Source organism: Botryllus schlosseri, chromosome 16 (assembly GCF_051294905.1).
Source record: "Botryllus schlosseri isolate E-star chromosome 16, Bs_hap1, whole genome shotgun sequence".
NCBI classification, from domain to species: domain Eukaryota; kingdom Metazoa; phylum Chordata; class Ascidiacea; order Stolidobranchia; family Styelidae; genus Botryllus; species Botryllus schlosseri.
The window spans coordinates 8,864,408-8,878,395 of record NC_137251.1 but is presented as its reverse complement, the minus strand read 5'-3'; the positions used below and the strand labels follow the sequence as shown (position 1 = coordinate 8,878,395).

At 41.3% G+C, this 13,988-nt stretch overlaps 1 protein-coding gene and 1 long non-coding RNA gene across 3 annotated transcripts in view; one reads left to right on the top strand and one right to left on the bottom strand.

Annotated features, from left to right (window-relative positions):
* Nucleotides 1–7,467: 7,467 nt before the first annotated feature.
* On the bottom strand, nt 7,468–9,039 carry LOC145459517 (uncharacterized). Its single transcript, XR_013921439.1, has 2 exons — nt 8,534–9,039; nt 7,468–7,746 (listed from the first exon to the last, which is right to left on the bottom strand). It is a non-coding gene; the product is annotated as an uncharacterized LOC145459517 (long non-coding RNA).
* Nucleotides 9,040–9,176: 137 nt separating this feature from the next.
* The window catches only part of LOC145459500 (uncharacterized), a 103,885-nt gene continuing 99,073 nt past the window's right edge, over nt 9,177–13,988 (top strand). For both annotated transcript variants that reach the window (XM_080338159.1, XM_080338158.1), the window contains exons 1-4: nt 9,177–9,366; nt 11,130–11,297; nt 11,855–11,952; nt 12,013–12,111. In XM_080338159.1, the coding sequence (XP_080194285.1) occupies nt 9,305–9,366; nt 11,130–11,297; nt 11,855–11,952; nt 12,013–12,111 (427 nt within the window). In that variant the 5' untranslated portion in view covers nt 9,177–9,304. The remainder of the gene's footprint in view (nt 9,367–11,129; nt 11,298–11,854; nt 11,953–12,012; nt 12,112–13,988) is intronic.

The window sequence follows — 13,988 nt, the reverse complement described above, 5'->3', positions numbered from 1 at the left end:
AAGTTACAACATCTTGCTACGCAAGCGTTGCGCTACACAGTTCTATGAATTATGATTTATTTAGGGTTACCATATGTCATCCTTTTCAGGAAATTGAAAAAGTCCTCCTTTTTGAGAATTATTGTTATTGCTTTGGCAGCCAGGTTTATGGATAACCACGACTAAAAAACTTCATAAGTGACTTGAATTCTGCAAGGCGGGTCTTTCGGGAGTATGATTGGAAAGGTAACATAATTTCACTTAAAAATTCTTGAATTGGCAGTTTTTTAATCCGGTGATCTAACTTTTATAATTTGTAAAAAATGTGTCTATTTCGGATCCCAAAATATGGTAACCCTAATTTATTGCACAAAGATATGGCATCGATGCACTGTGATTGGTGACAATGAATTTTCTCCAAACCAAGATACTATATGGTTCCTACAATACCAAACTCCGTTACGATGCAGCATTCGAGACTGGTTTTGGAGGGTTCCAGGAGCATGAGCCGAGTGAAATTTATATTTTCGCAATCAGTACCCCGGTATCTTTCGATTGATACCCGTTTTATCAAATCCCGGGCTCGGCAAGCCGGTCAAAAATTACCTTCAAATTGCCTTTAGCCAAATGGGCAGTGTGACCATAGTGTCCTATATGGTGTCGACACAGGCAAATCTCACGCCTCAGTGAAATTGTATCACGTCACAATTTCCATTTGGCTCTAGGCAATTTGACGGTCATTTTTGACCGGCTTGCCGAGCATTAAACTTGGTAAAACGGGTATCAATCGAAAGCTGACTCTCCACTGATTACGAAAATATAAATTTTATTCCGCTCGTGGCCCTGGAACTCCCACAATCAGCCTCGAATTTTTCATTGTTATGGAGATTGGCATTGGGACGCAACAATGCTGTCTGGCGAAACGAGAGAGTAGCTCAGTACGTAACAATGCTGTCTGGAGAAACGAGAGAGAAAAAAAGCCAGACACCATTGTTGCGTCCCAATGCCAATCTCCATAACAATGAAAAATTCGAGGCTGATTGTGGTAGTTCCAGGGACACGAGCGGAATAAAATTTATATTTTCGTAATCAGTGCAGAGTTAGCTTTCGATTGATACCCGTTTTACCAAATTTAATGCTCGTCAAGCCGGTCAAAAATGACCGTCAAATTACCTGTAGCCAAATGGGAATCGTGACGTGATACAATTTCACTGAGGCGTGAGATTTGCCTGTGTCGACACAAGCAAATCTCACGGTTCAATGAAATTGTATCACGTCACAATTTCCATTTGGCTACAGGCAATTTGACGGTTATCTTTGACTGGCTTGCCGAGCAATAAATTTGATGAATCGGGTATCAATCGAAAGCTGACTCTGCACTGATTACGAAAATATAAATTTTATTCCACTCATGGCCCTGGAACCCCCACAATTGTTTTGCGTAAGCGACTGAAGGATTTCTGGCAATCCAAAAGCTATCTTCACGGGCGCAGAAATTATTGAATCTGGTCTTGATCGAAAGCTACTGTTGCACCGATTCCGAAAATATAAATTAAAATAATGACCAGGCACTGATCCACCTAGAACCCGTCATCCAAGTCTGAAATATCGGCATTGTTCGAACAATCGGAGAGTCGCAACGGTTACCGGATTGTTCTGAGCAATGCACATTTCAGATGTTGAGGGCGATTTTTCGTCAAAGTCTGGACTCTGGAGCCTGCCCATATTTTAATTTTTATTTTGGGAATCAGTGCAACAGTAGCTTTAGATCAAGACCAGATTCAGTAAATTCTGCATGCGCTCTGGAAGATAGCTTTTGTATTGCCAGAAATCCTACAGTCGCCTACGCAAAACAATTCTGACTCCAGCCTCAGCGAAGCGGAAGGAAGGTGCAATAAGCTTGCTTCCTCATATCTTCTATGTTTATAACACCAAATCTTTTGAGTAGCGATTTATCAGTTGCACATCCAGGCCCCCCTGGGGCTTTCACAATGATACGGATGATTCGATGTTCAAGTTTTTGCAGTGGGTCAATCGTATTCTTGCAGGCAGCACCCCAACAAAGAATTCCGTAGTGTAACTTTGATAGGAATAAAGTGTTGAAGAAGTATCAACAGAACCCAAACTGGCAGAGTGCAGCTAAGGCGGCGAAATCGACCACATACCTTCGATAGTTGTGGTTTGACTGAGTCTATGTTTCCAAGTGACATTTAAGGCGAATAAGGCATTGCGACGTAGGGTCAAAGGTCAAATTGAGCGGTAATGTTGTAATGCCCAGTTTATTTGCATATCCCATGGATAGGCACAGCTTGCAACAGATTTGAAATACAGATTAAGTCCTCCGCGTGAGTCATTGTTTCTCACAAGTGGAACCCCGTGTCATATTTACTACGAAATCTTTACTACCAGCAACGCGTAAGGATGTGCTTCCTGCGATTGATCAGAGTAACATAATTTACCAATATACGTGCCCATGCGACAGTCGGTATGTGGGTCGCACATCTCAACGCGTGCAACAAAGAATTCGTCAACACGTCCCACGTCAGATTAGGAATTCGCAGGGTGATAACATGTCTGCTTCATCATCACAGTCCCTAGTTACCATGCGTGATTATGACCAAGTAACAGCATGTAATTCTGCCATCGGACAGCACCTATTGAAACACCCAGAGTGAGCAAAACATTACAATAACAATCAGTTTTCCATAGTTGCTCGTGGTCCTTCAATCAACGATTATAAAGCTGCAAAAGCCGATCCTCTTTCGCCAGAAGGAACATCTCTACACGATGGGAATCTTCCATTAGTGTCGTTTTGTCATCCGGCTGTTTTACAGCTGATTTTGTGTGTGCTGTACCGTAACCGTGCGCTGTTTACATCAGTTTGCGACTATGTGTACTTGTCATTATTACGTCACAACGATAAAATTATTTCTATATTTCGAACTTGGTTAACATCATTAACTGGCGTTCACTGCTTAAGAGAACCAGTCGAAAAGCTTCCAGTGGAATAAATTTGACAATATGAACGTATTGTTTGCTGCAAAATCTGAAATCAATGTTATTAGAAAGGGGTGTGCAAAGGATTACGAACATTTTTTTCATACGGAACTATCTTCTGGTTGTTTTCACGCGATGGATCCAATCACGCGACTGATCACCGCTTTCTAATAACAAAATTAATAGGTACTAGTTGTGTGTTGGAATATCTGAATATTTGGAAACACCGACATCCAGTCATCCATTCATATCATAAAGTTCTCGAGACAGTATGAAAGTGTAACCAACCATTTTGCAGTTTCTTAGTATGAGAATTTCAAGTAAAGTCGAATATTTTTGTGTGACGTAAATATCTTTCATATAGCTATCTTTGGTATGAAATGCGTTGTGTGGAGTAATCATCCATATCCAACTAAAGTAACACTTGTCGCAGTTGATTGCACATTTCATCATGGATGTTATTTGTGATACTGAAAGATGGGTGAGTCTAAAATGTAATAAGCGGAGTGACGAGTAGGCCTATCTCAAGTATTACATTTTCCTGGTTTGAAAATCCAAAACTGACAAAACAAAATAGAGTAGCAGTATCAATACGGGTGGTATGTCATTTATCGCGCCATGTAAACAAATCTTCTAAGCATAACTGTTTCAAAATTCACCATGTCACAAAAAAGCGGGTTGTTTCGAATTTGAAACAAATGTACTTCGATGTCGTGATGATCGAAATTAAGATCAATGCGGTATTTCGGAACTGGTTGTTTCTCGTTTGGTACGTTCACCAATCGCTAATTGATTACGATATTCAATTGATTCTATTTATTGCTAGTAATTTCATCATTTCAATACACCACAAGACTGCGATACAACGAAAGATAGGAATGTGTCGAAACGACTTGGAGTAGTCTTCGAAATCAGACACCCACCTGGCCTAGACGATGTAAAAAAGGCATGCACAGGCACACTGAATGAAAAGCAAAAGAAGATAATATAAAAAGACAGGTGATAAAAATTGGCATGTGTCAGAAGGCGAGATTGATATGACAGGTCGTGGTCCGGTAAATAGAGGGCTAACTAGATTTGATTCAATAGAAATTGTTTGTATTTTGACTGGAATGTAGACATGCTCGATGACTGTCAGATAGCCAGCGAGATACAGTTCCTCAGTGAATTGTGCTTACAACTCAGCTAGTTAAAACGATATACAGTTACCAACTTGAGACTGGACGATTTACTGACGAATGCTTGATATGATACAGCTCGCGGTCATTCGAGTGGGTTAATTTTCAAAATATGAGGATCTGGAGCAAACCAAATAGTGAATGAAGACTCACACATTGGTTTCATAATCCAAGTCAGTGAAAATTGTTTTCTGTTACAGTAAATTGTTTTCTTCTACACTAATATAACTTGTATCTACAACGATCCAGCACACCGATGAACCGATGGTGAATAATATCATAATCCAACCTTTGACTTGGGTTTAGCGAGTTAATTGCTAGGAATTCAATTACATCCAAGTAAGGTATTTTAGTTGCTTGAGTTTTGTGACGACAATTTTGTGATGTAATCGGAAAATTAATATCAACACTATACTAATGAACAAAATACAAAAAAAAACATTTACCAGATTTCGTAGTAGAATGTGTTTCCGATTTCCTTGATGGTATGCGTTCTACAAATAACTCAAATATACCTATAGCTAGGATACATTTAGAAAACATCCTACAAATTGGTTTTTGTGATGTCAACGACTTTTAATGGTTTGGTTTCATGACGACAATTATTTTTGAGGATTCAAGTAAACAATTTTTATCAATACTACAAATGAGCAGCAATACAAAACGCATTTAGCAGATTTTGCTGTAGCCATATTTCGAATTTCTTTGATGTTCTGCATTATACATATAACCCCGACTATAGGATGGATGTAGCCAGTGGCGGCTCGTCCTATAGGGCAACTGGGGCATTGCCCCACCTAAAATTCTCTTCAATAACAATTCTTTACCATTTATAGACGCACACCAATCTATCTATACCGAAATCTCAGCGAAAATCGTATTCTTCTTGTCCTTTCGCTTGTAGATGCCCATATAGCGAAGTCTCTGCGAAAATCGAATTCTCTTCTGTGTTTTCGCTTTGCGAATGCCTAGCCGGGCCATGCCCCGGTGGCGCTCATAACAAGCTTTCACTGTCTATTCTCTCAAAGCCGCGCACAATAAAGAAACGGTGATTTACTCTCTCCTATTCATAAAATTACCGAGCAACCGAGGCACAATAGCTCTGTGCCCTAAGGCGTGATGTAACAATCGTATCTATAGCTGAACTCGGTTACCGTCATATGCGTTTAGTCGACCTTTGCTGGTATAGGTCGATTTTGATGGTGTTTCACACCATGAAAACTCTTGAAACTTGGTATGTCATGTCGTGATGGTGGTATTTAACACTGCCCCAAGTTTCAGGGTTTCTACTTAAAGTTTAGGGTAGTAATTCCGTTTCCGAAGTTGAGTGTGTGCTGATCAGTCATGTATCGCAAACAGATTTTACTCAAAAGCCGGTATTGGTTTCCATTGATTTTGACGATGTTCAATACTGAGATCGGTTATGACATTTGGCACGGTAAGTCTTAACGTTAGTATCGCACGCTGTACCAAGTTTGAAGTTTGTCACTGAACTGTATTAGTGGTAATTTCGTTTCCTCATTCGAGTGAGAGCTTACTCGTCATTATTCGCTAACAGATTAAACGCAAAGCCGGTATTGGTCTCTATTGATTTTAACGATGCTCCTTACCTAGATCCGTCATAAGCTTTTGCACGGTATGTCTTGATTTTAGTATCGAACGCTGTGCCAAGTCTCAAGGTTGACACTCAATGATTAGGGCAGTAATTTCGTTATCAAGGTCGAGTATGGTAGAGATGTGCTCCGATCTGACACCCTAACCTACAACGCATTGCGGATTTCACGCAAAAGCCGGTGTATCCGCGGTAACGTTAACTGAGATTATGATATCCTTCTCAGTTTGCATTCAAATATTTACTTTGATATTATATTCTCCAATGTCAATTTCACCGTGAAATTGTGGCCGTCAAGCCATTTGCTTACAACCCCCTGTCAAGCACGATAGCTATTTCGTTTTCGATGGCGGCTAACAGCTGATCACTTGATCAGCCTATTCCTCAGTAAATTTTACGCAAAATTCGGTGTTGGTCTGTTCGCATTAATTTTGACAGTGTACCATACCGAAAAGGGCCATGAGGCCAATTCTCGATGATATCATGTAACAGTGTACTAGTTAAAGGCTTTCATCCACGTATTTATTCGGTAATATATGTTCCAAAGGCGATTTCGCAGCAGACCTATAGACAGTAATATACCCGTATGTGTTGTGTTACAGTCTCCAGTTTCAAGGCCAAAATCTCCTATGCTGTACCGAGACCGAATTTCCGAGGCTGCTATTCTTAATTCTTCAGAATGATGTTTTGGATTCAATATGACAGGCCCGATCTATGAGATAACAATTGCGTATCTGTCCGAACTCGTTGACCTTTCCAATTAGGCTTACGCTATCCCTCAAGTTATAGTCATTTCCATTTCTGCAGATAATTGGTCAGGGCTAGTGCGAACATGAACCGTGTTGAATCTTTGTTCCGTACGCCGTTTACGCAGTTACCACACTTCAAGTCACAGCTCACCGGCGGACCTCTCGTGGCACATTTAACACGTTAAAATCACTGTTACCGTACCATCATTAAGTTACTTGTTTACGTTGGAAAACGCCATTGTGACGTCATCTTGATAAAAAGTCGCTTGCAGCCCTTGCCCCACCACCCGATATTGTCACGAGCCGCCACTGGATGTAGCAAACATATTCCAAATTGTTTTTTTGTGAAAATCGCGATACACTGATACTCGAAGTATGCGTTTCAATAAGCCGCCACGAGTCCGGATAATAAAGCTATAAAGCTTTGTACGGGTTGTTCAATGTAGCAATAACTACCGATTCATTATAATCTTACCAGCAAAAGGCCACCTTGCAACCAATCCATATACCCATAGTATTAGCTCACGACCGATCATGGGGCGGGGGGGTATTAGCTCACAGCCGCACCATCTGAATAAGCGTTAGTTCACCACCGAGCCCTACTGTTAGTTACATAACTAATTACACGTCAAATACATGTGGTTATTTATAAGATGCATTGAATCTCTTTATTAATTCTATACCACACATAAGCATAGTGCGCTGGTTGGAAATATATCATTAACACTTCAGGCAACTCGTTCTGGTAGTGTATTGAAAGTCTGAAACGTCATTTCGTCGAAAACTGTTTTCCAGCTTTTAGACCTCGCGTTGTCGTTTATGAGTTTGCATGGATTTTGTCAGGAAGAATCGAGCTAGCTGACAATTCACCTACTACTCAGATTTCGAATTCGAATTTTTATGCAAATTTTTGTTGGCAGCTGACATGTGTTTCCACCTGATTATAAGCCAATTCTTTGAGAAATATTTGCTCTCTATTCCACAACGATGCAATGCTATAATAAGAGGTTTCCAGAGTACAACTGTTGGTACATTTCCAGCTAATTTTGGATAAGTGGGCAGTAACCTGGTAGCCCAACCCCCGGTGCGACAATAAATAATGGTTGGCCTGACTCGAACTGAGTGCAGAACCGGCTTCCCTAAAATTTGAATAGATAAATTGTGTGGTCGATGTTCCCTGTTTCAGGACTGGATCGAAGTTGATGAGAAATCGATGCTGCTCGATGAGTTTCTGAAAACAGAGACTAACCGTAATGAAATTATTAACCATTCAACGTACAGAGTTCAAAAAGTCAACTAAGGCTGGGCTGTTCGAAACTAATTTTTTATTTCAAATTTCACTGAATACGTGACACAATTATTCTGTTGGCTATAACAACACTACACACCAAATTTAGCTCAATTCCAACCGGTAGAAGCGAAGTCATTACAGTAGAAAGATTTGGATCTGAATAAAATAGTATTTACGGTGGCTAGCACTTATTCATTATTTATTATAAAATCATAGAATTAGAAATTTTCTATTGCAATAACATCGGTTGTAGTGGTTGGCATTGAGCCGAATTTGGTGCGCAGCGTTTTTTTAGCCGACCTGACAATTTTATGACGTAGCCAGTGAAATCTGAAAAAAGAGTTTTTTTTTTAACAGACCTGCTATACATGTTAGCTGTCAACAATACAGTGTCGCTAATAGAAGGATATTTGCGGATTCGTTAGTGGCTAATCATATCTTATATAAATCATGAATTGGTGATGAATACACGGAATGCAAGATATATGACCCGAAGTGCGGTTTTGCGTATTTCCAAAATAGAATATGGGTTGAGGAAGCAACATTTGTCTCGCACTCGCTGTCACTGCCCCGGAGTGGCAATCAGGAAATCAAAAGGGATTTCGCAATTTGATTAGTGTTCAATACAAATTATGCTTAATGATGATGCCTAAATTCAATCGCAATATTCCAATTACAGTACATACGAAGATGACTTGAAAAGAACCTGTCGTCGAAGATCAATTACCTGTTGCTTAACATTAAAGCAGCGTTCCCACGTTCCACTTCGTGTTTCATGATACGGATGCTGAAGGGTTTTCTGCCCTCGTTGCTCTTCCCTTTGACACTTACAGTAGTTCCATATTGTATCTATTCAACTGTCCATGTACTCCAGGTACTACTTATTGTGTACCGAGGCCTATTCAGTGTGAGAATTCGAACCCGGATCCGCTATTGTTCATGTACCAACAACAACATTGTGTATTTATCCCCTACCAATACTATAAATATATCTTTAGATCGCGATAAAAAAGTTTGTATAAGGTCAAGAATTTTGTTTGCTAACGCAAGCCTAATGCTTTTATATCATTCTTCTGAGACGGCTTCGTATCGTACATGTTCCAGGATGTCAAATAAAGGATTTTTATTCTATTGTCTGCGTCGACGTTACCTGGAGATTGGAGAAGTTCAATCCCCAACTGTGACGCATGGATAGAATTTCTACTGACACTTTACGTGATAAAATGAAACAGAGCAAAGAAATGCATCCGTCACGTTTCATCAACTAACAGGAGTAAAAGAAAAACTTGAATACGTGATAAGTAGAAAAGACCTGGACCAGAAAAGCTAACATCCGCATTTCGTGATATGATATAAGTCCGAAGCCAAATAATCGCTATTCAGTACTTGGGAAGCAGTCGTCCCACGAACTTGTTTGTTGCGTATATCATCAATTTGTCATTCTATGAGAAATAAATTGTGAGCAACTTTAACATAGGAAATCGCGAGAGGAGCCAAAATGAAGGCGGTATGGACCGCGATTTGGGGAGTGCTTCTTTTGACTGTAGAAGCACAAGAAGGGTGAGTCAATCTGACCGAGTCGTATGCGGTTATGCAAATATGTATACCCGTCAAAATCACTTACGGAAACCATGATCGGAGGAAATACATATTTCCTATCGTAGCCTAACTTCTGGCTTCGACCATCAAATATTGCGACATTGTCGTGCCTGACGCGCGGTGATGAGTGGTTCTATCGGACAGTAATCTGCAATCGTTCCGTTCAGACCCCCAGTGCCTAGACTAGACTGAGCATGAGCATAGAGACCAAACATTTCAATATGAGATTATTCTAAAGAGACCATCATTACGATACGACGACTCATGCATCTCACCTTCAAAGCATTGTAATGCTAATGACAGCTTCCAGTGCCTCAACTAGAAATTGTCATGGAAACGGTCCGTTTACGCCCAAACACGAACACGGGTAGTGTAACCGGGGTTTTGAATCATGGGACGGAAACAGCATATGGATTGAAACCAGATTCCAATGTCAATATTCTCCCGATCGTATTATTCTTCACTTGCAATCACTGGCCGAGTGGCCATTGCGACCATGGCCATTGGTAATTGTCCTATGGCTTGCGCAGTAAACTCTTAACTATATTCTGACTAACCTACTGACGTTTGGAAGGGTGTCCGTCCACGTCTACATTTATGAATACCACATGCCACGTTGCGCTTAATAAATAAGTTTTTGTTGTTGCTTTGATATTCATGGTGTTTCGACTACATTGGTCATTTTATATCTAGCCAATACTCATTATTATGATTCCATATTTGCCGACTTATAGCGCAGTCCGCTGATAGACTTTTCAAGACGCCGCTTCCGCCGATCAGTCGGCGAGAAGGAGCCTAGGTAGAGCGACTAATTGTTACGGCGCGTTGACTACGATGTGATGATCGAGTTATCCCGACTACCTCAGTATAGTTAGTGCTGAGGTCAATTTCTGCGAAGCGTGGAACTTGGGTAGGCCTATATTGTTTGACGTACCCAATAAAACCCATATAGCGCCGAATGTTATGTGTTAGTAAACCACGACGACGTGTGCGGCCTATAGAGAGCGGAATATAAGGCCTACTGGGGGTCTGCTTGATGTAAAATCACTCGCATTGCAACAATAAACACACAGAGAAAGGCATTTTGTAGCATTTTGTAATGACCAGAGGTAAGTTTATACGGTATGCGACGTTACCCGGCTGACGTGAGGTCAACTCAATTACAGAATATAATATAAACACCATTGCAACCAGATCAGAATACGACGCTGTAGTCGTGTTCAATGGTATTCAAGGCGTTTCGTCATCGATGGTCATTGGTCATGGTCATTTTGCCCCGTACCTAGGGTCTTCGTGATAGCTGAGCTCCAAACATACAGTAGTAGCCGGCTATCCGGATCGCATGGGCAATTGGGCATGGGTAGCCTACATAAACATTCCACACTTGAAAAGGGATTCTCGAGTCGATCTCGGTCGGACCGCGGTAGCAGCAGAACACATTTGAACGAGTACTCACAACCACTAGCAACGATGCGCACTGTAAGTACGGAAAGCCAACGAGGGCAAACAATAAACATACATTAGGCCATTCCAGACTGCTACCAAGTATCAAGATATTATCTGTCGCTAATATACTTGAATGGTTGGCGAATTGGGTGACATCAATTACTAGATATAATACTGATTAATAAATCAGTATGTGTATATTGCTTAGTCACGCCATATATCACGCACACTCACAATCATCTCCCAGATATATCTTCAGTTTGAGTTTGTCTCTGCAGTGGTAATTTTTGTCCCGTGACTGACACGAGGACAAAAACAGTCGAAGAACCGGAAGAAATAACGACCTATGAAACCTTAAAATACCAGGACTGCGATGCCAAACAGGCCAATGATGTCGTGCTGTCTAAAGAATACGGAGAGGGCCAGGAGTACTGCACATTCAATAGGTAATACCAATACCTAAATTCGGCGTTCTTTCGAGTCCTAAGATTTCTGGTGTATATGAGACAGGCATTGTTCTGGAAGATCGTTTGTGTGACAGCACGACTGACTGAAACTAAACCGAGCATTTTGTACCTTACGTTTAGTATTTTAATGGAAAAGCAATCGTAGAGCATACTGCAATTTGACGGCTGCCCTAGTGTCCCCGCATCACATACACTGATAACAAAAATGCCGGTAAACTGAAAGGCTTTCTCTACCGCTGCGCTACGTCCCTGATATCGTAGGCAGCTAAAGCAAGCCTTACGGAGTATTGGGTTTTTCTTCGGAGTTTAAGATAAGCATATAGCCCGCAATGCGACCCAATTAACAAGCTTATTATGAGAGTAATTTAAAATTTTCCACAGCACTAGGTCAGTCTCCATATTCGTACACATTACTAAAGTAGGGAGTGTGTAGCCTAGCATATTCCAAGCCAATAAGAAGTTACGATTGTGCAATGTGCCTTGTCTGCTTTGCCACAAATGCAAGCTCCACAAGGTTGGACCACAATACTTTTCAGGTCCACTACCGAAACGAAGATGGTAGAGAAAACTATCGAAGAACCGTTTACGGTTAATCAGTGCTGCTCCGGCTACGTTGGGGACAATTGCGATACGAGTAAATATGAAATCGCCGTTAAGATAATTTCTCCGTTACAGTATTGAATGTTTATTTCAGTCGTGTGTGACAAACCATGTCAACACGGTGGTGTATGTGACAAACCCAACAAGTGTAACTGCGACGGTACCGGTTTTGAGGGCGATCTATGCGAGATAGGTATGTTCCATAAATGCGTAGACCCATATGAAACTACTTGAGCACTATCTAAACCTGGAATACCATTACCAATCGGTGCTACCAAGCACCTCGTGATTGAAACTTCGGCGACTCTTTCGATAGTCGATAGGTATGCCATCACAAAGGTGGTTGAGGCCTTGACGGGAGAGATATAGCCCAAACACATAGGCTACATCCTAAAACCCCGTTAGCATAGGCATAGATAGGCCTATAAACGAAGAATTGTTACTGTTCCGTTCACTAATCATCAAAATCTTGACTTAATGCCGACATGGCATTCTGGGAGCGTGGGAGGTGAATTTACTGATTCCAGGCAAGTCATAACACACAAACTACAGTATCCACGTAATTCTGCGCGGCGTAAGGCGACGAAGAAATAGGCCTACTTATACGTACCATAAATCCAATATATGCACAGTATATTGAAGACTATACATCCCATTACGCTGTGTCCACGGTTTAACGGTAATACATGTACTGTTGAGTGTAATTTATACTCTGATCGACATAGGCAATATGGGTTACAACTACAAATATATGTATTTATCGTTGCAAAATGCGATGCTTGTTCAATGTTCACAGCTGTGTCGTGATTCAAGGAGGACATATGGGTTGTCGTGAATAAATAGTAAGGTCCCAACGTTATATGTATACACAGTGGTGGCTTTTGGGGTGGGTGAGGCGGGCGGTCGCCCGGGCCCCCCCTGGTCGAAGGGGCCCCCCCTATTCGGATTATGCGCTTTTTTTCAAGAATAATAACGAATATACATGGAAATCCCTGTACCAAGCAAGAATATGATTCCGTACAGATGTGTCAATCATCATCAAATCTCTGCATTTGTTAGAAAAGTCCCATACACGTCTCTGCATGCGGTATAATTACTTAGTTTTGATGTAGACTATCCTTGCACACATGCAATAATAGACATGACCGAATCTAGCAACTGGCCAAACCTTGCCGTGGTGAAAGATAGATGATAATAACAGATGGGAAAGGGGGATCTGGGGGGCGGAGCCCCCCAGAAGTTACGGTTAGATACTTATAGGGGGCCACCCCGGTAAGTCTCGCCCAGCCCCCCCCCGTTCGCAGGGCCACCACTGTATACAGTAATAGCAACATGTGCTTCTTCAAGCCTGTTACTGACACGATGGCGTGGCTATGTGCTACACGATTACAGCACCGGGTCGTTGCATTGCAAACGTTGATGGCAACAATCTCTCGATCACCTCATTGACTCAGAAGCGATTGCTTCAATATCAATAGTATCCAAATTCCCGAATTCCGGTATTTCTCTCCCTCACCCGCGATATACATTGTTTTCGGTATCTCAACTGGAAATGTATCAAAAAGATATTCGACTATCCTGAAGTTGGTAAGTCTCTAATACTTATGCCACACACGAAAAACAGCTGTGTCGTATCTCGTCTGTATTTGTCCATTGTGCATAGTGGCATGACAATCTAACTCACAAACTATTTGGTCTTTATCACCCTCTCATGCAATGCCCTATTGAACTTGGTGATATTGTTGATGAAAACAAATGAACGCGTACTTCCGTGATTCCACTGGTATGTCATTATTCGACCGATGTGGAAATCGAAACTGAAAAAAATAGACTATTGTGCTGGCGGAGCGGTGGTATAATTTTCCCATGATTAAACATTTCATTGTCTTGTCATCGGATAGGGACGCCCGCAGCTTGAACTAATTTGGTAGCTTTCAGTCTACACCTAATACAAACACCTGACCGAGACGGCTCTCTCGCTATTGTCATTGATCCCGGATGCGTGATCTTCTCATGGTTTAAAAGGCTGTCATATTAGCCTTGCTGATATCCTGGTTTCAGGATAAATCT